The sequence below is a fragment of the Conger conger genome, chromosome 7 (genome assembly GCF_963514075.1).
Source record: "Conger conger chromosome 7, fConCon1.1, whole genome shotgun sequence".
Taxonomy (NCBI): domain Eukaryota; kingdom Metazoa; phylum Chordata; class Actinopteri; order Anguilliformes; family Congridae; genus Conger; species Conger conger.
Window position 1 is genome coordinate 54,152,533 of NC_083766.1, and position 24,369 is coordinate 54,176,901.

The 24,369-nt window shown below is 46.9% G+C and overlaps 1 protein-coding gene across 1 annotated transcript; it reads right to left on the bottom strand.

Moving 5' to 3' along the window:
- Nucleotides 1-939: 939 nt before the first annotated feature.
- LOC133133189 (dapper homolog 3-like) lies at nt 940-23,401 on the bottom strand. Its single transcript, XM_061249266.1, has 4 exons — nt 22,978-23,401; nt 10,934-11,063; nt 7,779-7,907; nt 940-3,777 (listed from the first exon to the last, which is right to left on the bottom strand). The coding sequence occupies exons 1-4, from the start codon at nt 23,224-23,226 to the stop codon at nt 2,411-2,413; spliced, it is 1,875 nt and encodes a 624-aa protein (XP_061105250.1). The 5' UTR covers nt 23,227-23,401; the 3' UTR covers nt 940-2,410.
- Nucleotides 23,402-24,369: the final 968 nt, after the last annotated feature.

Genomic DNA, 24,369 nt, shown 5'->3' on the forward strand with positions numbered 1-24,369 from the left:
ATAAACTTAAATTGTTGTTAAGTAATAAAGTGCAATGTGTTCAAGGTGATTTATTAAAATTAATTGCATGCTGAAGAGACCATTACATAAGTGACCCATTAAACAGCTGCTCTAAATTACTTAATGGTTCGGTGGTTCAGCAAAACAATTTCAAGAACAACAACATTTTTTCTTCATCTTTATTTTATTGGCACAAACGTACTTCCATCTGCAGATTTTTGGTGTGCAAAGGCTCCATGTGAAGATCAGCGCTTTTAACCTGAGAACCCTGTGATGGTCCACCGGCAGAACGCAAATGTCTTTACTAAAAGCCACACTCATTAGCCGTGCTAGCAAAGTGCGTGACGCAATCTCTTCAGACGAATTCGTCCTCTAGACAGAATGCAGGCTCCATTTTGTGTGTGTGCCTTTGTCTCTGTTGTTCCAATAGCTGCGGAGTTCAGTTCAGACTGCCACTGGTCTTGTATCCTTGGGTACAGGATTACATTCATAAATACAAGGCCTCGTAGGTATGTACAGACATTTACAGGTACAGGTATGGTTTCGCTGCGCAGATGACCAGGAACAAGCGTGATGGGAGCAGCTTCTCACTCCAAAAATAACCGTCTTAACAAACGTCTTAGTCTTGTAATAAGACTTAAGATCTCTTGTTTTCTCAAGTAGACAATATTAGCTTGTTTTAAAGGGACAATAGGTAAGATGCCAATGGTAAGGGGCTTATTATGATTGTTTGCGTGTTGTTGCCCAAATTGCACTCAAGACAAGCTATCACTGAGACTCTGCATACTATTGCTTATTATCCAATCAAAGACTACATATCTGGTTATAAAACAGTACCAGTTCACTATCGGTAGCAACAAGCAAATTAGCCATAATTAGCTTGACGAATTTACAGATATCCAGGCAATATGAACATAGTAGCGAGTGTCGCGAGCACACGCGTTGTGTCTCAGGTGGATATTTGTAAACTCGGCAAGTTAACTAATAGTTAATTTGCTCGTTGCCACTGATAACGAACTGGTCTGGTTTTATAACTAGATATGTATTTGCTTTGATAATAAGCAATAGTATACAGAGTTTCAGTGATCGCTTGTCTGGATTGCAATTTTGGCAGCTACACGTTCCTTCAACATATCTTTACGTGTTGAATCATGCGTGTTTAGCTAAACCTTTATTTGTGTCAAACTGTAAGTTGCAGTAGCATTATTTGTAGTACACTATTATATCTTAGTTATATAGCCAGCTAGTTCCATAGCCAAATAAGTTGCTTGCTCACAATATAGTTGGTTAGCTAAAGTGAAAACTTAAAAAAGATAAAACATATAAATAGTGTTGTGCAGCACGCATTCATAATCAACATTCATAAAGTCACCTGTCTGGTGAACGTTTTCTTGAACACTACGAAAAGACTGCAGGCTCTGTCGCATTTGTCACTGTCAACTTTCCAAGACAGTGCATGTTGTGGTTTGAGGGTGTTTGTTGCTGCAATTCCTCTCTTGACCGTTAGGAGTCCGAAATGACATTACATTATACGAAAGGCATTTTGCAGGGGTCCCAGTCATGTACCTTAACCACTATGCTACAGGCTGCCCTGTAAATTACCTATTGTACCTTTAAGTTCATGTTTGCTTGATAAGCAAAATTGTGTTACTCTTGAAATGAGTCAAACTGCCTTACCTCATTGGCAATATTTTTGTCTTATTTAGCAAAAAGTAAATGAAATACAAGACTATATATAGGGTTTAAGGGTTTTTGCAGTGCTCAGACCAGAAAGGAGCAGTGGAGTGGAGGGAGGGAAAGAGAGAGGGAGGGAGGGAGTGAGAGATGGAGAGAAGGAGGACGTTCACAGCCATGACCCTGGTGTCTGGTGCAGGCAGGGCCGACTCGGGCTACAGAGGAACGAGGGGACGCTGCTTTAGTGTAGGGTCACCAGTGTGCCCCACAATGAGCCACCGACACGGTCGTTAACATTAACGAGGTACGCGGCCTGGGCTCTGAGAAACAAGAGGTGAAGAGGAGAGTGTGGGAATGAAGTGACCTCGGGGCTTGAAGCCTCTCGTCTGAGTTTCACCAGGATAGACAGTATACGGGTGAGGAGGACACCAGAGACACACATTCACTGCAAAAAAAAAAAAAAGTATTTAAGTCTTAACGTAAGTAATTTAGGCTGACATACTTACTTAGACTTAAGTCTAATATCTTTTAGATTTAGTTCTTATTTCTTTCACTTTTTTTGTAAATAAGACAACAGGATTGCCAATGAGTTTTACTAATTTCAAGGATTGCCAACGGTTAAGACAATTTCACTTTACTCTTAAGTTATGTTACAAGGCTAAAACACTCATTAAGACAGATTCTGTGTTGTGGATGGATGAGGCAGCTGTACAGAGGGATTGTGGGAGTCGTAGTCTCAGACGGTGGTCATGACTTTGAGGGAGCCCGTCCGAAAGCGCAGGATCTTCTTCTTGAGCGCGTGGGAGGCCTTGATCTTGACGAAGGCCTTGGGGGGGGTGGCCCCGGGCGGGGTGGGGGGCGGTGGGGCCAGCTGGGGGGGCAGCTGCTGGGGCCACACCAGGCCCCCGCTCCCCTCCTCTGAGTCACTGGAGAGGGAGCTGGAGCCGGGGGAGTCGGCCTCGCTCAGGCTGGACTCGGAGTCGCCCCCGGGGGGCAGCGGGTAGCCGTCCTCAGGGCGACAGAGCGGGGCTCGCTCCATGTATTCCGGCAGGTGGTGGGGGACGGCGTGGCCGTAGGCGTACGGCGGGGGGAGGCGGGGTTTGCGGCCGGGTCTCCGAGCAGCCTGGTCGCCCGGGAGATCCGCCTCGTCTTGGCTCAGCTCCAGAGTGGACCTCCAGCGACGGCAGCCGGTGCTAACGTTAGCGGGCGGAGGTCGCCTGGTCCTGGGCTGGCCGCCCCGGCCCCCGTCCCTCTCCACCGTGTTGTACTTGCGCTCGGCCGTGCCCCCCCGCTGACCCACCAGGCTGTTCTCCGACTGCGAGCGGCACGCCTTCCTGCTGGGCTTCCTGGGGGCCGGGGGGCGCTCGTCGCCGAGGCGACACCTCTTGGGCGCGGGCCGGGCCCTCTGCGGCGGAGTGCCGGGGGCCCGGCCGGGTTTGGGCGGCGGCGGGGGTCGGTGGGCGCGGCAGGGCTGGGCGGGGATGTACTGGGCGTTCACCAGCCGGTCCTCTGGGGGCGGCGAGCGGGGACGGGGGTAGCCGTGGAAACGGGGCGAGTCCCCCTCCACGCCCATGGGCTCGTGCGCCCCGCAGGTGAAGTCCAGGGAGGCAGACCGGATCCCCGCCAGGCAGGCGGGTCTGGGGCGGGCGTAGAGCAGGGGCAGGGGCTCCTCCAGGCCGCCGAAGGGGTCCTCCTCGTCCAGGCTGCGGAAGGCCCAGACGGGACCCTCCACGCAGGAGGCGCTGTGGTTGCGGTGCTCGGGGCCGAAGCCCGGCTCCTTGCGGCAGAGGCTGCTCTGCCGGGCCACCCCGCGGGATTCGGGCCCCAGGCTGGTGCGGGGCTTGCAGGGCCGCGGGGGCAGGGCCCGGCGCTGGATCAGGCCCAGGATGTAGGAGTGGACGCGGCGGGCCTGCTGGTAGTCCTCGGCCGTGGGCTCGTCCTCCAGCTCTGGGGGTCCGCTGGGGTCCCACACCCAGGGCTCCTCCTCCCCCGCCCCCTCAGCGATGCCCTCCAGGGACGGGTAAGGCGCAGAGAACGAGCGCGGCACCAAGGAATGGGGGGCCGACTCCAGGAGCCCCTCTCGGTTTGCCACGAAGACATCGCCTAAAGGGAGAGGACACAAAAAACTGAAGTCACGCACTTATACAAACACACATACGCACATACGCACACATACCAGACCTGGGTCAAATAGGCAATTATTTTGGAATCAAACAGTAACTTGTCTGGCGTATAGGAACCTATGCAATACTCTCAAAAACGGCGAGCCTCGCCTTCTGGTCCTCTGGGTTAGCTCAATTGCACCAGCCAAAATCAATCAAGCAGCGATAGTACTTGAATTCAAGGCACTTACTTGTTTGACCCAGGTCTGACACGCACGTACACACACACACACACACAAACACACAGTGCTTGACGCGGGGCTGGTTGTCCTCCGGTCCAAAGGTAAATGACCAACCCTACACGGCTGAGGGGCCTGTTCTGCTCTTATGTTATAAGGTTCTGTTATAAGTGTGTGCAACACACAAAGCCATGTAAGCAAAAGAGCGTGGTTAAAATGTGGGACAGCTTGCTGGGTCAGGTATTCGAGGGAGAGACGCTGGGGGAGTTGAAGTATAAGCTTAACACCGTGATGGATACTCTCTAGAACAGGAATGGGTACCAGCATCTGGAGGGCTGACTCTGCTTCTGGTACTTTGCTCGAAATAAAATTGGTAGAAGTAGAATTGAAACAGGAACACCCCACCAGAAACCACCCGTCACTGTACATAAATGCCAAGCCTAAAATGGCCTGTTCGTTTTCATCAGATTTGGGATCGATTCCTTTTCAGTTCAATCAATAAAGGAAATAAACTGAAATGCAGTTGGCTTATTGACAAAATTCTTAACAGAACATAATGCTCCAATTGTGGAATGGATTTCCATTGATTTCCAGACCTGACCAAATAGACGGGACTGACCCGAACACTGGTCAATTTTACACTGTGTACTTGTGAATGTATTATGTATTATGAATGTAAATACTGTGTAGATTGGCAGACAACACGGAAAGAAGCAGACATAATAACTGCTCCAGGCAATGTATACAGACAGCTGGAGACACAACAAACACTCCACTGGTGACAGATCACATGTATGGGTGCCAGATTTAGAACTTGTCCAAACCGGACACCACACGTAAATGCATTCATACAGTCCCCTAAAATTGGGGGGACTATGTATAAAAGGGGCTGTAATTCCGATACAGTTAAGCCAATATGGATGTAAAAACCCTCAAATTAAAGCTTGACAGACCTTTAACTGTTTGTTTGCACAGTGCAGTGCATAAACACAAACAAATGTGTCGCTGTCCAAATACTTACGAACTGCACTGTAGGTGACGTATGCTAGCTTAAAGTATCATTACACAGTGAGGTGTTGGGAGGGGGATATTTGGGTACATTTATATTATCAGACCAGACATTTATATTATCAGATCAGGACCGCAAACCTGACCTGTACAAATAATGTGAAAATCAGACATTACGGTCCGAAACAAAACCAGGTATGTGGCAATCACACATAGCTTCAGACATAAGGCATAGGCCAGACATAACGTACAGAGCTAAAGAAGTATTCAAACTGCAAAAAAGTATTTTAAGTTTCATTTAGGGCGTCCTGTAGCATAGTGGTTAAGGTACATGACTGGGACCAGCAAGGTCGGTGGTTGAATCCCGGTATAGCCACAATAAGATCCGCACAGCCGTTGGGCCCTTGAGCAAGGCCCTGAACCCTGTATTGCTCCAGGGGACTGTACATCGTTCTGGATAAGAGCCTCTGCCAAATACCATTCATGCAATGTAATGTCATTTAGACTTATTTCTAATAGTAAATAAGACAAAACTATTGCCAATGTGGTGAGACAATTTGACTCATTTCAAGATTCACCAATGGGAAATTTTCACCTGTCATGAATTATATTTTCACCTGTCATGAATTATAGCTATCATACTGTTGTTTTGATAACAGGAATATAGAAGCTTTCAATTTAGTGCTGTAAGTAAAATTTAGCCATGAGTAGTTCTTGAGACGCATTATCTCAGAATAATAAGATTATAGAAATGGTTTGTAGAAACAAAGTCTCGTTCAAACGCAGACACGCTGCGCCTCACATCGAGCTAACCACTTTTGTCCTGTAATTGACAAGCTTGCAGATAGCCGCGCGGTCCTTGCACTTGAGCGGTCAGACCGGACCCAGCGGTGGTCAGAGAGGCTGCTCATTACGGCCCTGTTGTAGAGCGCTGTGTGTCGCTCAAGGCTGTCTCTCTCCGCAGGGACATCTTCCCTAATCACCGCCGTCTATTCTGGATGAAGGTCAGCGGTGGGAAGCGGTGAAGCAGAGGCTTGCTTAGCGATCTCTTTGTGAGTGTCCGCCGACTGTACGTGTGTTTGGGGTGAGCGCTTTAGATTAGTGTGTGTGTGTGTGTGTGTGTCGGTGAGCGTCCGTCGACTGTACGTGTGTTTGGAGTGTCCGCTTTAGATTAGTGTGTGTGTGTGTATGTCTGTGAGCGTCCGTCGACTATACGTGTGTTTGGAGTGTCCGCTTTAGATTAGTGTGTGTGTGTGTGTGTCTGTGAGCGTCCGTCGACTGTATGTGTGTTTGGGGTCTGCGCTTTAGATTAGTGTGTGTGTGTGTTTGTGAGTGTCCGTCGACTGTACGTGTGTTTGGAGTGTGTGCTTTACATTAGTGTGTGTGTGAGCGTGTGTGTATCTGACTGTGTGTGCGCACATGTGTGTTTGTGGCTGTGTGTGTGTGTGCTCGTGTGTGTGCGTGCATGCGCATGTGTGTGTTATGTGTGTGTGTGACTGTGTGTGACTGTGTGTGTGTGTTCATGGATAGTTAGTAATATACTGTACATTCTGTGTGTGCAGCTTTTCAAATTGAATGTGTGTGGCTATATGAGGATAAATATAGTTGCATACTGTCATGTGGTGGGTGTGTGTTTGTGTTTCAGACTGAATGTGTCTGTATGTGTGTATATGTGTACGTGTGTGCGTATGTGTGTCTTTCTGTGTGTGTGTTGTTTTTCAGGCAGAATGTGCAAGTGTCGGTGTGTGTGTGTGTGTTAGGGTGAGTGAGTGCAGACTACATTCCGCTACAGAAGGCCTTTCTGTCTTTCCCAGCAGTAGAGCTGTTTGTCTGCACTGCTGCACACAGTGTGGCCTTGTGCGTCTCATGACTGACCTGAAGGCCATCTCTTAATCTCTCCAAGAACATTTTTTGATGCAATTAAAGAGCAGAGGCACAGAGGCACTCTACGGCAGATTTTAACTCTTTCATTCCTTACGAGCCTAAGCCTAACCCTAACCCTTACCCACTTGGCTCGATTCAACACTACATGTCTGTTCACTGCAGTGCGCAATAAACTCGACCTGCCTACACAATAAAATGTCCTGTGTTGCTTCAACTCTAACAGAGTACATATGAGTTCAATAGGGACCATTACGTACTCGGAAAGAGTCGATTTAACACTGAACATCTTTTGTAAACGTTTCAACTGTGCGCTGACGCACTCACGCAGGCCTGGTCCTGTCCTTGTTTTTCACACATTCCTCTCAGACCCAACACCCTTCTGGTGTTAAATAAAAGCTGGCTGTTTGGAGAAACACAAAAGGCGGCCGCGGGTCTCCTGCTGTCGGGCCTGCTGCTGGTGACTGGCTGTCGGAGCACGGGATGGAGCGGAGCTCTGCTGGTGGGAAAGACTGGCTGTCGGAGCACGGGATGGAGCGGAGCTCTGCTGGTGGGAAAGACTGGCTGTCGGAGCACGGGATGGAGCGGAGCTCTGCTGGTGGGAAAGACTGGCTGTCGGAGCACGGGATGGAGCGGAGCTCTGCTGGTGGGAAAGACTGGCTGTCGGAGCACGGGATGGAGCGGAGCTCTGCTGGTGGGAAAGACTGGCTGTCGGAGCACGGGATCGAGCGGAGCTCTGCTGCTGGTGACTGGCTGTCGGAGCACGGGATCGAGCGGAGCTCTGCTGGTGGGAAAGACTGGCTGTCGGAGCACGGGATCGAGAGGAGCTGGCGCGTGGCGGGTGGACGCGGGGGGTACTGGGGGGGTCACTCACCCACAGATTTGGGCCTCTCGCTGGGGTAGGCGCCTCTCACCGCTCGGACAGGGCCGGGAGAGAGCTCCCCGAAGATGGAGGAGTCGGACAGGCCTGCTGAAGACTGCACCTCGCTGAGCTCGTAGAACCCTGCGGAGGCAAGCACAACGTCAGTGAGAAACCATCGACAGAGCGCTGAAACTGCTCTATGCTGAAATCTGCTTATGCTGACCTCACAACGGGTCCTTGTGGGTTTCTTACGGGGTGCTGCTGATCTGTACTTACTGGGTTCGCCTGAGTCATTGGATAGCTTTGTACAAAACTGTTAGGTACAAAACTGAAGGTTTAGTTGGGTGAAATATTGCATTCAAAAAAGCAATTCATCTTGCAGTTGTTCACCATCGCACTTTTGCGCAGTGTCTTGAAATTGGTTTCTTTCTCTGGCTTTTCTCAGAGAGGAACAGTAGACTTACGTAACCTAACATGGCACTTCCTGGCCTCCAGTACAGCTAGGCTCAGGCAGAATAGGAGCTGATAGTTGGGATTGCCATCTTTCTCCTGTACCATCTTTGACAATGTCAGTAGTCATGACAGCAGGACCCCCCTAAGCCTATTTGCATAACTGCCACAGCAAACACACACACAATCTGCAAGCTCCACAAAGAAACACCAGGATTTAGAGCACAAAAATCCCAGCCAAAAGCTATTTCACTAGTCCTGTATATCTGTGTCCTTATTCTTTATAGTCTGTTCTAGAACATTCTAATCACAGATCCGTGATCTCACACCTTAAAGGGTTCATAGAAATGTGAATGTAAATAAGAACGTGAACAGCATTGTAGGTGAGTGAGGCAGTGTGTGGCACGGGAACAGAGTAGCTAGTCAAAGTCCTTTGTTACATGGACCAAAAATGTTCGAATAGAGAAAGCGTGGAGCGTGGAGCTCAGACTCGTGATTTCATGGCATGAAACACCTTTTGAAAACTCGGAACAAAAGCATTTTTAACACAAAGCGAACATGACAGATGGAGCTAACTGAACAACAATTATAATGTGCGTGGGAGTTCAACTGATACATAGCTAATAACGGCAAGAGCTAAAATGAACGAACAGGAAGACATTTCAAGCCTTTCTGAATAATAGGAGCCTTGTTCAAAAAGCATCCAAAATGATTTTGTGCTTTTCATATGCTAAGCCATCCATCATATTTTCTCATTACAGCATTATAATGATCAGTATCTGCTAAATATATTTTTTTCACCCTTTTGAATGAACGAAGACTGTGAAGTTCTTAATATAGGAAAACGAGTTTTGCGGTGGATTCTTTCTCCAGTATGTCAGTGACGGCAGCTGAGACTGAAAACATCCCCTTAAACTGATTATTGGTCTTGACATGTTTGAAATCATTTTCCTTGATTACAAAGTACAACAAGCACTCAATACCATCAGGTGTAGCCAGTTCTCCTTAAACTCTTTTTATGAAAAAACAAAACAAAATTGTGTACATTTCAATCAACGTTATTCAAATTTGTGGATACATCTAGCTATATTCTCAGAGAATATCCCTGACAAAGATCTACAATACACAGATTTTGTAATTGAAACAATCTTGAAGTGCAGGTTAAATAGTGCATACTTAGTGTATAACTGATTCATCTCCCTAACATGGTGCCAAGAAAGAAGCTGTTTGTTTACCTGCCAATGGATTAGGCTATTCAGGGTCACGTTCAGCCCCGGAAAGCGTAGCAAAGCGTTTATTTAAATGGTAATGGTGGCGCGTTGAACACCAATTTGCAAACCGTGGGCGGACGGACTGATTTAGTACGGTCTGCTCCTATGGTGTCTGAGAAGGCCATTTGGGCTTTAAAGCGTAGGTCTTTATCGATTCGAGCTACACCCACCAAACGGGAGCAAACATATCTCAAAGCCTGTTTCCAAACGCTGCGAGGTAACATATCATTCAACCCAGAAACCGTAGCAAAACTTTTTTTTCTGATTGAACGTGTCCCTGATCACTGGCAACCTTGTGAATCAATGAAAACGACTGAAGACAGATGAAGATCAATAATCAGTGTAATCAGACCCTTTTCACCCTCCTCAATCAACAGCTGCCACTGGTGCATGTAGGAGCGAGTTTAATATACCATTGTGAAAGCAACATAAATTTCCCACACATCCAAATCAGGAATTGGGTTTTCAAAGCTGTGGCCGTAATTATATCTTCTATCATTTCTAATGAAGCCAAAGTTCTTACAATTCTATAAATTGTTTTAAGTAGACTTTGTATCTGGAGAAAAACACGGAGTGACGCAGAACGACGAACTGCGGCAGGGTTTTTGGGTCAGCTCCTCTGCTATCCCCACGGAGACGGGGAGCGCATGTGACCTGGAAAACCTCGGCCCGTTTATTTGCTTTGGGGGTGCGGATCAGACGGAGAGAACCGGCCGGAGGCTCAAATGCAGCGGCAACCTAAACTCGCGATTTCAGGAACACGAGCGCGACCAGAAGGCCGCTGGATTCGGCAGGGTTTTCCTGGCAGGGTCTAAGCCCCAGCTGTTACCGCTCTCTTCTCTCTCCAAACGAAACAGCGGGCCGTTCTGACTTCAGCCAACGCGTTCAGCTGTTCTGCGCGGAGCGGGAACGGACGCCGCGAGCAGCGCGTCTGTAGAACCCCGGCAAATGTCAGAAGCGCGCCTGAGTCATCCGAGAGCGAATCCAATTAAAGATTAATGACTGATATATCTAGAGCTTAGGATTCAATTTAGATTTAAGCTGTGTAGGGCATCAAGCTTTAAAAAATTTATGGTGTTTTGTGCAGCGTCTATGCTATTTTCGATAGGTTTTTCTAAATGAATTCCATCTGTTCTATAGCAAAAGGACAAAGCAAAGAGCATTCCTGGGGTAATTAATCATGTACGGATTTCAAATAGACATCCTACACTTTTATTGAATCTCACAGTGTGTCAGTTTGCAAATTGTTGGTTTGGGTGTTGGGCCAGGTTTCAGGGTGGCTGGGTGATGCAGGGCTTGGTTTCGGGGGGGCTGGGTGATACAGGGCTTGGTTTCAGGGTGGCTGGGTGATACAGGGCTTGGTTTCGGGGGGGCTGGGTGATGCAGGGCTTGGTTTCGGGGTGGCTGGGTGGTACAGGGCTTGGTTTCGGGGTGGCTGGGCGGTACCTGAGCTGGGACGGCTGTCTCCCATGTCTCCAGGCAGCTCGGTGCAGACAGGCTCCGCCTCCACTCTGAGCTCCCCCACCTGCTGCTCCAGCTCCGCCATCAGGCCCCAGGATGCACACTGCAGGCTGTTCTGAACACACACACACACACTGTTACACACACTGCAGGCTGTTCTGAACACACACACACACACTGTTACACACACTGCAGGCTGTTCTGAACACACACACACACACACACACACACACACTGTTACACACACTGCAGGCTGTTCTGAACACACACACATACACACACTGTTACACACACTGCAGGCTGTTCTGAACACACACACACACACACTGTTACACACACTGCAGGCTGTTCTGAACACACACACACACACACACACTGTTACACACACTGCAGGCTGTTCTGAACACACACACACACACACTGTTACACACACTGTTACACACACTGCAGACTGTTCTGAACACACACACACACACTGTTACACACACTGCAGGCTGTTCTGAACACACACACACACACACTGTTACACACACTGCAGGCTGTTCTGAACACACACACACACACACACTGTTACACACACTGCAGGCTGTTCTGAACACACACACACACACACACACTGTTACACACACTGCAGGCTGTTCTGAACACACACACACACACTGTTACACACACTGCAGGCTGTTCTGTTATACACACACACACACACACACACTGTTACACACACTGCAGGCTGTTCTGTTATACACACACACACACACACACACACTGTTACACACACTGCAGGCTGTTCTGAACACACACACCCACTGTTACACACACTGCAGGCTGTTCTGAACACACACACCCACTGTTACACACACTGCAGGCTGTTCTGTTACACACACACACACACACACACACACACACACACACACTGTTACACACACTGCAGGCTGTTCTGTGAAACACGCATCACACACACAGTAACACATACGCTCAACAGGCCCGCAAACAAACACCCAGCGACACATCAATCACACACACACACACACACACACACACACACACACACACACACACACACAGTAACACATACGCTCAACAGGCCCGCAAACAAACACCCAGAGACACATCAATCACACACACACACATATATGCACACATGGCTACAACTATATCAACAGACCCGCAAATAAATTCCACACACCCAGAGACACATCAATCATGCACACACAGGTACACAAACATACACACACGAACGCATGCACACATGCACAAACACATACACATATAGTCAAGGCCCAGCGACACATCAGCATTCACAATTCACACACACACACACACACACACACACACAGCTTGGGCAGTTTCTGTATAAACACACTATAACACACTGAAGGTCACACATCAAATTTACTTCACAGGAATGTTCACCTGTCACATCAAACAGATTGAACTGCACACCCTTAAAAACCCTGCCCCGACAGAGATGAAGGGATAAGACTTGTGTTGACAAGAAAAAAACAATGCGTTTTATTTATAAAAGCAAGGACACTGCAGGGAAACCAGGATAGGACACAGTACAGAGCAGAAAGAATAAAGCAAAAAAATAGGAAAAGACGATAGCTTCAAAAAGACCCCTCCTTTTTCAGCACAGTGCTGTATGACTCAGAAGCCACCAGTTAGAAATTGCATGGTCTCAATAACACAAAGAATAAGGATAAATCAAGCTCAGATGTACAGTTGATCTCAGAACATTGTTATCTTTGCCTCATAATAGATATGGTTATGGACAAGGAATACTCTATACTGTACACTGACTTGTAAGGATAGGCACTTTATGAATTTCGGCCACTGTGAGCGAATGCATGTCCCAGAATGCCCTGCTGCAGGCAGTAGCAGAGGATCTGTACAACGTGTTCCGTAACACTGGGTCAGATGTACGAATCCGCACCCACTCAGCGTACGGAGTGAAATTCCTCAGGCTGTACTGTACAGCCCGATAGGATGTGCTGAAACCAAAGGCCAAAGTTAGATTTGCCGTAGAACTCCATGTGAGAATCATGCCCGAGACGTTATTTTTACACGGACAGGAAACGCACGCTTCGTCAGGGCCAGAATGACAGGATCGCACACGGTGGTTAAAACTCTTCGCCGGAACATGAGAAATTCCAGTCGACTGCGCTACGCTCCCAGAGAGAAGGGGGAGGATTTTCCACTGTGCAGCTGGGCCCTTCCCTCTGCAGCTAAGTGCCTCCTATGGATTCTGTTTTGTGGGGGAATTTCCAGGGTCCTCTAAACATAATAAACCAGAGAAACTGGATTAGGAAAACTGATGTTTTCTGCAGGTCTCTGTGGTTTCCGTTCAATCAGGAACCAACCTAGGCCTTGGCAATCTAACATGGTGTTTCGCCAATTGTAATTTAAATTCAGCACTTAACCCTTTAAGGTGTAAGAACACAAATATGTGTTCTTAACTGAACATTCTAATGGCGATGTAACAATCACTACCGTTAATCGAGTTCTAGAACATCACAACTATGTGAGTAGAATGTTCTTGAACACTTCTGAAAGAAACATTCTAAAAAACTACTACTTTGTAGCTCCAGGATCTGCGTATGAGATCCCTGTGTCATGTGAAGGTCCTTCATAGCCCAGGTCCCTCTCCCCATTTCCTCCAGCCTGAGGTCACAGACCAGGCCCCTGCTCATTTCCCATGAGCCCCCGCATGTCAATCTCTGTGACAAAGCGTCTGCTGACAGCGCGTCTCCCCCGCCCTCCCCCGGCGGTTCGGTGACAGACCGGCTGTCAGACGGGGAGGCCCGAGACCCCCCGGTGAACGGAAGAAGCGGCGTGTTGATCTGGTGTGTAAGGACCCGCGGGGACAGTCTGACACCCCCTTCTGTTTTATTCATGCCGGGAGCGTCTCACTCTCAGCTGTCAGAGCTGTCCCACTGACTCCCTCCCTGTTCCCCCGACACAGGCCGGAGTGCTGCTTCTGCTCACACCCCAGGGCACCCCATACCCTTATAGGGCTTTTCCGGAGTTCTGAGGCGGCCACCTCGATCAAGTTTTGTGCCGCCTCTGTGAAGTTCTGACCGGAGTCAGCACAACAAAACTTTATAAATACAAGTTTCTATCATTTGTAACTGAAATGGAGGCATTACGGTGATGTGATGCTGTATCATAATCACCGCAATGCACCAGGAAAGATGCAAGGAAGAAGAACGCATAGCTACAGCAGATGCATGGAGTGCATGATCAGAAGTTGAGTTCACTGCATTGCGACAGGTATATCTCATTTTCTATAGCACCAAAGCATGTCGTTTTTTTTTTAAGATATTTTTTAGGCCTTTTTCAGCTTTTTCAGACATGCGACAAATGTCAGACGGTCGGATTTGAACCACCGACGTCACAGCTCGCAATGAGCATGCGGTCAGTGCTCTACAGGCTGCGCCACCGAGACACCCCACCACCAAAGCATGTCGAATGTGTTTTTTTAAAAGTAGGATGTGAAAATGTTTTAAGAAAGAAAATTTAGGACGAACATGTGAAAATACAGTCCAGTCATTGTGATAATTACTGGCTGTATAATTCACATTATGAACAAGATGTTGTGCGTAAATTTGATCACGCGATCATGATTAAAGGACAGCCTCTGTCTCATTTTGTGCCAGGAAAAACCCTGCCTTTGAAGAGTAGTTTTTTTTTTAATGTTCTATTTTCTAAATTCTAAGTCAGTGTTCTAGAACTCCCTTCCATTGCTTTCGATTACCAGCAGTGATTGTTACACCAGCAGTAGAATGTTCAGCTGCAGTATTTGAATGTCTAATCACATTTGTGATCTCACACCTTAAAAGAATCTTCCCCTAAGCATTACAACTGGTTCTGGAACAGTGAATTGGACGGACAGCAAGAACCTTCACCCGAATGCAGAAAAACCTACGGAGATTTGGGCCATTGTTGTACGATCCTGCTCACAAAAGAACCCGTTATTTAACAAGCATCCGCAGCCAGGTTCCCTGCCAGTGCGCTGTGGGTACCCGTCTAGCACATCTCTCCTCTGAACTCTGCTTGCCCTGCATTAGCTGCCTCCCCCTCTCATACTCTCATTGGTCGCGCTCATGTGTGGGCGGAGCTCTTAACGACGCTGGCCCGAGATTGTCGGCATTGTGTTGGTTTTTTTTTCATTGAATTACATCGGTCTTAAATGGCCTCAAATTCATTACAGCGAGGTCACAGGTCAAATGCCCCTCATCCCACCCCCACAAATCAGTATGCTAATGAAATTCAGTGCTTCAGAAATGTGAGTGTCGTGCAGATGCCTGTCACTTATTGGAAGGGACGGGGGCACGTCGATGACTAATGAAACAGGGAGAGGAAAGGAGCTGAAACGACACTGTTGACTTCTGTGCGGGCGTATTGTCTCCAGCAGCTATCGGTGCTGGCTACTTCAGTTAATTACTGTTAAGCTGTCATCGTCAATTTCACTCAAACTCAAATGTTCATTCCGGTATAGATTGATAGTAACTGCTAATCTTTTTTTGAAATGCGTTGAAATTTTCCGGTCGGGGTTGCGTATTACATTGTCGGTAATTGGCGATATTGATAATATTGTTGTGCCTGGGAGCCGTTTTAATTGCAGCTGTTGTAATCGTGTACGGGGCTGCTGCTGTACACTATCAAAGCGCATTAAAAATATTGACAGTACCCGAGTTAATAATAATTCCAGGCACACTCGAAGCAAAAATAAGAAATATAGGAATTCTAGGGTTGTTTCACTCTGTAAAGGTTTTAAGGTGTAACTTGCAGCCCTTCAGGTTAGATATAATTATGAGGTTTAAAGCATAAGGCACCTTATTAAGAAGGCTAATGTAGTCTGGACACATCCAATTTTACTCATAATCAGAAATCATATAAGCACAGGCGCTATTATGATGGGGTAAGACAGAAATGAAAGAAATTCTGCACTTTTCAAAGGCAGTTTACACAAAACATAAATCAAGAACAGTCAACAAACTGGATAACCAATTACCGTAAATTAGAAACTTTTCAATAAATGAGAAACAAGCACTTATCTTCAACATCTGCTTCGGAAATAGCACGTGATTACATGACTGCATTTAGTAGAGACTCTTATCGAGAGTGAATTAGGCAGATTACATTACTACAAACAAACTATTTATTTAGCTGGATGTTTACCTAAGCAATTCAGGTTAAGTATGTTGCTCAAGGGTAGAACGACAGCATCCGAGCAGGGAACTGAACCAAAGATATTTGAGTATTAAGTCCAGTTTCCTCACCATTTCACTGAACTGCCAACCCAAACAAAAGTACACGCTGAAAGCCTGCCCTCCATTTTAAACTGAGCTGAGAATCACCTCTTGGTCCACAGTTACAGCTGGATCTATACAGAGCCATTATGCACAGAACGAAATGTGGAGTTCAGAACAGCGTACATCCTGAACAGCCGGGGGTAGTGGCTGAACAGTGTGTGTGTGTGTGTGTGTGTGTGTGTGTGTGTGAATGTGCCTGCTTGTGTGTGTGTGTGAATGTGTGTGTGTGTGTGTGTGTGTGTGTGTGTGAGTGTGCCTGCTTGTGTGTGTGTGTGTGTGTGAATGTGTGTGTGTGTGCCTGCTTGTGTGTGTGTGTGTGTTCCTGTGTGTGTATGTGCCTGCTTGTGTGTGTATGTTTGCGTGCGTGTGTGTGCGCATGCATTTCTGTGTGTGTGCTTGTGTGTGTGTATATATACATACAATATGAACACACAAATACAGCTAAAGCTAAAGAAAGAAGAGGGAGTATATGTTTTGGTTCCTAACGTGGGCCAGAACATGTGAAATGCCCAGAGAAGAAATATTATATGATCTATACAGTAGTCAAATACTGAGGTAAAATGGAAGCTCAAATTAAACAGAAGATTAAGTGTATCCATATTCTTTACACAGCACTTATCAACTCAAGCTGGAAGGATTCAGTTCTATAATCCACTGAGCTATTTATATCAGTGTGAGTATACTGTATGTGTCAGATTTTCAAATAACGCAATTTAAAATGTTGGCCTGAAAATTATGCACATAAGCTTGGGACTGGAGTTGAGTTCTTCACGCGGTCCAGTCCACTGTTTACCGAGACGTCGGTGGGAGAAATACGTTAGCTGACAGACAGCTGGCAGGTGGGTCTGGCACTGACGGACAGCTGTGACCACCAATCTCCACACTGAATGAGGCAGTCCTGAGGGGCAATAGGGTGTGGCATGTAGTCCCAGCGAAGTGGGAGAAGCATCCGCCTGGTTTGTGTTTAGCTAGTTGTGCTAATAGCTAACTAAACCAATGTGGCAATAACATCATTTACAGCAGGGCTGCCCAACCCTGTTCTTAGAGACATACCGTCCTGTAGGTCCTCCTTTCAACCCTAACAAATCACCCCTCGTTCAACGGCTGGAGATTTCTCTGAGCTGCGACACAGTTCAGACCTGCTCCATGCTCAACATGGTTTGACCAGCTCAAGCTATGTTTTGAAACAACTGGTAGCTTGTTGACCAGTTCAGACAAGCTCCATACTCAACATGGTTTGACCAGTTCAAGCTATGTTTTGAAACAACTGGTAGCTCGTTGACCAGTTCAGACCAGCTCCATACTCAACATGGTTTGACCAGCTCAAGCTATGTTTTGAAACAACTGGTAGCTTGTTGACCAGTTCAGACCAGCTCCATACTCAACATGGTTTGACCAGCTGAAGCTAGGTTTTGAAAAAGCTGGTAGCTGGTAGGTGGTAATTTCAAGCTGGTCATACCTGGATTTTACACCAGGGATATCTGAGGACAATCTGACTGTCTGACTGTTCTACTGCAAAGTGACTTTCAGATGTGTTCCTCCATTACATACTCATAGATAAAAGCATAACCATGGCAACCAGCATCTCAGTGAATTTAGAAATGAAAATAAAAATCTGTTGTAGGTTTCCATTTCCAAAATGCTACTGCTGAAGACCAAAGGAAAAGCTCTGGCATTGAAAGAAAGCTGTCCAGTATTGCTCCAGAGGGCAGGCTGGCCTTGAGCATATCAGCTTTTGCAATTAATTTATTTTACAATTTTTTTCATTGAGCTCCTCATTGCACTTCTGCAAGCATTTCTGTGTGACAAAAGTATGCTGCTAAGCATGTGACGTTCAACTGGTTCTTTATCCGACATTTGTATTTATGTCCTTTGAGAAAATCCAGGGCCAGCGGTCTCAATGAAATATCTGTTCAATTAATCACTTCAGGCTCCACTGATCAACCATTTACTCCCAATCAGCGGGGCTGAACACTGATACTTACCATTAAAACTAATAGAACGAATTTACGATACACGTTTAATGGTGTCCGTTCAGATATATGCCCACAATGCTGCTAAATCAAGCCTCATTAAGGTAAGCAGTAACACCATTCAGCATGCACACTGTAATCCTTGGGGTAGGTTGGAAACATCAGGGTCAAGCAGACACATGCGAGCACTCACACACACTCACTCACACTGACAGACAGACACACCCCCATACACACACACACGCACACACATACCACATACACAGATACACACACATCCACTCAGATACACAGATACAGACACACACACACACGAGGACACACACATTCTCTCACACACGAACAAGCAATCGCACTCACACTGACAAACAGATACACACACACACAAGTGCACGCAGATACACACACATCCACTCCGATACATACACACACAGATATACACAGATACTCACGCAGACACACTCATGCACACTCACACAATCACACAGATACACACACACACACACACACACAGCATTGACACACGCACGATTTCTCTTCCCTCTTATTTCTGAGGGGCTGTATCACAGTGGTGGGCTGGTGCTGGATAGTGAGCACTAGAGCCCAGAAGCCGAAGCCGTAAATAATATCCGCCAAAGCAATCGTTAACTAAGCCCGGTGATGTAACCCGCCGTCGCCATGGAAACGCAAGCGCTTGGCTACGGAGAAGAGGGAAGAGAGGCAGGAACTCGATCCGCAACGGCATTTAGACACCGCCAATTAGCCGGTCTGCCAACACGCGCTCGGACAGGCGCGAGCGGACACACACCTGGGCGGGAAACGCGGACGCGCCCACGTGCGCGGCAGATCGCCAGCCGCCCGCCCGTCACCGCGCCGTCCTCCGACACCATTCCGCCGCAATTAAACCTCTTATTCCTCTTAATTATTAACGCGCGCGGGCTCCTCCGGGGCTGTAATTAGCATTTCCACGGTGACCCTTTCCTCGCAGCGAGGGGGAGGCGGGGCACCGCTGTGCCAGCGTGCCAGGGAGCGGCGCGCCCGGGGCAGGGCATTCTGGGTAATTACAGCTGCGCTGCCGCTGGCTTTCAGCTGCGCTGTCATCTCTGTCCCGGCCCTGAGTCTGCCAGCCTGCCTTTACTGTCCTGCACTCACACACACACACACACATACAGATATATGCACACATATACACACTCACACACATACAGATATATACACACATATACACACTCTCACACATACACATACAGATATATACACACATATACACACTCACACACATACGGATATACACACACATATACACACTCACACACATACACATACAGATATATACACACATATACACACACACACACATACAGATATATACACACATATACACACTCACACACACACACATACAGATATATACACACATATACACACTCACATACACACATACAGATATATACACACATATACACACTCACACACATACGGATATACACACACATATACACACTCACACACATACAGATATATACACACATATACACACTCACAAACATACACATACAGATATATACACACATATACACACACACACACATACAGATATATACACACATATACACACTCACACACATACGGATATACACACACATATACACACACACACACATACAGATATATACACACATATACACACTCACATACACACACACATACAGACACACATGTATAAACACAAACAGTATGCACGGACAGTCGCAAACACACACATTCACATACAGACACACACGCACACACAGTCCCACACCGGCGCATATAAACACACGCGCAAACGTGCAGCCTGCAGAAAGTCACACACACGCACCGCACGCACACAAACACACATGCCCCTGACACTCTCTGCCATGTTTACATAACACAGCTGGGCATGAAGCTCAGTGCTCCTCTCTCTCACGTTCTCCTCAGCAGCCACAGTGAGGGGGGAGTGGGGCTCAGGTAACACATGGACACACAGCTGCTGAGGGTCTGGTGTGGGGTTTACTGTGGGCACACACACTGCCAAACAGTCTCTCTCTCACACACACAGACACACACACAGACAAAAACAGTCTCACACACACATAACTTTACTACTATATACAGGTCCTGCATTTCGTAACACTATCCATCCTCCAACTCCCACCGTGACCCATGCCATACCACTATGAGCCGCACTGGGAAAATAATACGATGCAGCTACTACCAATGGAATTCGGGCTGACTGACACACGCACGCAAGCGTGCACATACAGACACACACACACACACAGTGAGTGAGGTCAGCATGCAGCACTATCCCAGCTGTTGTCTGTTGTTGGTTGGCTGTCGGCGTTGCCGTGCAGAGAATAATCCCCCGTCACATGGAGGGGGAAAAGGATTGGGGGTGCCTCTACTCCCATCTCTCCCCAAACCTAATCAGAGCCCTCCTAAGCCCCACAGCACAGCCAGGACCACCAACTGTAGCCGCCTCTCGTCCCACGGGCCCGGCTTGCTGTCGCTAATTGAAACAGCAGTGCCACTAGATTACTTCTGCCTGATGTCTTATTCCTCCCCTGGGTCTCTCGCTTTTCCTTCCAGAAACCCCCCTCTTTCCCTCCGTCTCACTCTCATTCGCTTTTTGCCTTTCTCTCTGTCTTTTGGTAGGATGTTCTCTTGTCCAAGGAGCCTTACAGCGTAGCACAGCACACAAATGCAGATGCACAACACACACGCCATTAATCTCTTACAGTTAATATGAGTAAAATGGACTCAGTTGGAACTGAGTCAAAACTGGGCGTCCTGTTACGAACCAAAGCTTTGTTTCTGCAGAAGAGACTCAACCATAGGTCAGCCACATGTGAGGACAATCTGACTGTTACTGTTCTACTGCAAACTGCCTCCATTATATCCTGCCTGGAAAAAGCACAACCATGGCAACTGGCATCACAATGAATTTAGAATTAAAAAATAAAGGTGTTGCAACAGGCTGAGATGCAGCGGGAAAAATCGGAAATGCATTTATTAAAAAGAAAGAAAAAATAAATTAAAATTAAAATGTGTTTGAGGTTTCCGTTTCCAAAACACTCCTGCTGAAGACAAAATGCAAAAGCTTTGGCATTGAAAGGGATCTCGTGGGATACAAATCAAGTTTGCGTTAGACACCCAAGTTCTCTCTCTATCTTACACTGTAGCTTTCCAGGAGCGCAAGTGTCGAGTCATTGCTGGAATAGGTCAGAGATCATTGACATTCCACCAGACTCATGGCACTCGTCTGCACTTAGACTGAAGGAGAGCCGGGGGAGGAGATATTGAATAGAACGAGTGTGCTTTGGCTATTTAATATATATCAGCAGCGTCGCAAGCTGTCCTCCAGCGCGCAGACGTGTGCGCAATTTTCACTTCGGTTGGCTGCGTGACTAGGCCTAATCGCCAGACAGCGGGCGACTGCACCAAGACGGCGTATCTGCTCTGCTGGCGCACAATACCGCGCTTGTTAGCGGAGGCAGAGGTATTAACCGGCATGGATGTCGTGCTGTTACACAGTAATTTAAATTCGTTTGGCAACGTTCATATATTTCAAATTAGTCACCAGGCGAACGTGACTCGTCTTCTGGCAGGCATACTAATGTGGAAATAAACTGCAATATTATGTTCCTCCGTGGCCCTAAATCAATCAGAAATCATGAGTCTAAAATGTTGATTCCCAACATCCCTCCAGGCGTAATCCATGTACAAGATTAGCATACTGGTTTCATGCCCTATAACATCACAAAGCACGAATGCAAATCCTGGGCAAATAGATTGAGCTGTATACTGAGGTCTGTGGAATTGCAAGTGAGTAGCAATATGAAACACTACAGTCTCATATACTGTACCATGACTTTGTTGATGGGCCCTGCATTTAGGTATTTTTTTAGACAGTAGCCTAAAATTTGTGATGTCAACTCTGTTAGAATAAATAGAGTGTATTTGACTTATTGGACTCATAAACTGTTTAAGTAAACCTGAGACTGATCATTGCACTGTTTTTACTGAGACCGGAGATAAAAAAAAATTAAAAAAACACAATGTGTTGGTTATGATATATGGTCTATTGTTTCAGTATTTTGTTTTCAGTAAATTGTTTATTTTCTACAAATAATCGATGAAGTGTTAGATTTACACAGCTGCCAATGTAATCAAAAGAAAGTTTTAAAAAGAGAAGGAAAAAAAACGATTTCTGGGAACAATAGGAGGGATATGGGTAGCGGTACGAACGATCAAATACTCCTCCCCTTGTCCTCTCACTCGGCAGGATGCAAATCGTGACTGGGGGACACAATCTGATCCCCATATTAACAAAGACATCATTAATCATTTTAATTCGACTTCGACCTGCGTGGCATCAATAGGACAATGGTTCACACACACAAAACCACCAATGATGCCTTGTAGGGCTGCGTATGCACGAGCAAAGCAGAGGCTTCTCTCAGATGCTCTAACATACTTTGCGTTTTGAGCAGTTAGATTAGCCAACTGACTATACATGGATTGTGATGTTCACTGCCTGCTTAAATAAGAGGAACATAGTCAATCTAACGTTCTATTTAACGCAGTTACACGTTTATCCAACTCGTCCTTTCGCGAACAGATACCCAGCAGGAACATGAAAACGCAAGGAACTCTTGCAGTTACACGTCAAACTTTTGTTACGTCGTTGCCACTTCATCCAAACAAATAGGCTACATACCAGCTGACGTCTCAAAGTCAAGTCGTCTTGTGCACGGGTAAGAGCCGGGGGGGCGGAGCGGGGTGGCTGGGGGTCGCCCCAAGAGCCATGCCCCGGTGTTGTGTCTCCCAGGGACAGTGCTCTGAGCACCAGGAACTCTTGCTTCTGCTTGAGCAGCTCCAGTTCGCGCAGCCCGGCTAAGCTCGCTTCCAGGCGCTCCTTATTCCGACTACGCTCCGCCGTCATTGGGAAGGATAACGCACGATACATAGCCTACCTCCCGCCTTTGCCTTTTCTGATTCGAAATCCCAATATCGCGCAATGTTTCTGCACGTTCGCCTGACGTTCGTTAATTATTCATACACTTTTAAAAACAATGTAGGTTTTCATTGTGCTGATGCATTCCGTGTGGATTCTCTCCAGAGTAGCGTTGCAGCGGCGGCGGCTTGGCATCGTTGCTCTTCGCCCCATCCCTCTCGCATTCTCTCCTTTTACTTTTTCCATTTCGCAGCTGTCAACTATTCATTAGTCAATTCCACTCCTCTGTTATTGCTATTGGTGTTCGAATCTGAAACCTGCTTAATATTAATGTATTCGTCGGCCCTCGTCTTTTCATTCCGACTCGGATTGGACGCGGTCGCGCTTGCCGTTATGCTTTGGTTTGCATAGTTAAACCTTCACGGAATGCGATTCGCTGCACGTCTGTAAGTGCACCACCCAGTCTACGTACACGCACGCCTGGTCCCCAAATTCGGAGGGCTGAGGTTTAGGCAGCAAAACAGACACCCTGTATCACTCTCTGAAAACATACCAAAATTGAATGTCAGGTAGCCATGTCAATTAGATGGCAGAGACCGCGCAGTGACCAGATAGCCTACACAAAAATGCCACGTTATGTCGATTTTCCTTGCGCCGTAAGCACAGGAAACCGTTCTTGGATCAGTCAGGAAATGTTTAATGAGAGCTAAAGCAGTTGATATTTCTTGTACATATGTTACATTGTGCTTTACCGATATTAAAGACAGTTCAGCTTGCAACATTCATAGAGAGCATGGTATACCCAGTCGGCTTACAGTAGATCCAACCAGTCGATCAAACAGAAATTTGTATTCCCTAGAGTTACACTGATGTTCTCAATTTGTGTACGTCGCTGTCGATAAGATGGTCTGGCAGGCGAGTGTAATGTAATATATTGTCATGATCCAATCACGGATGCGGGGTGTCATGTCATGAATTTTGAAAAATAGACTATGAAAACGATTCTAGTAGCAATCATTCAGCCATTCATCTCAGCAGTCATGTTTTACGGTTTTGCACTACTTAAACATAAAAATATATATATATATTATTTATCTGTGTCGAGTAGCAGTCAAATTAAACATTCGTTCCTCACGCTCTTGCACGTTGAGTATG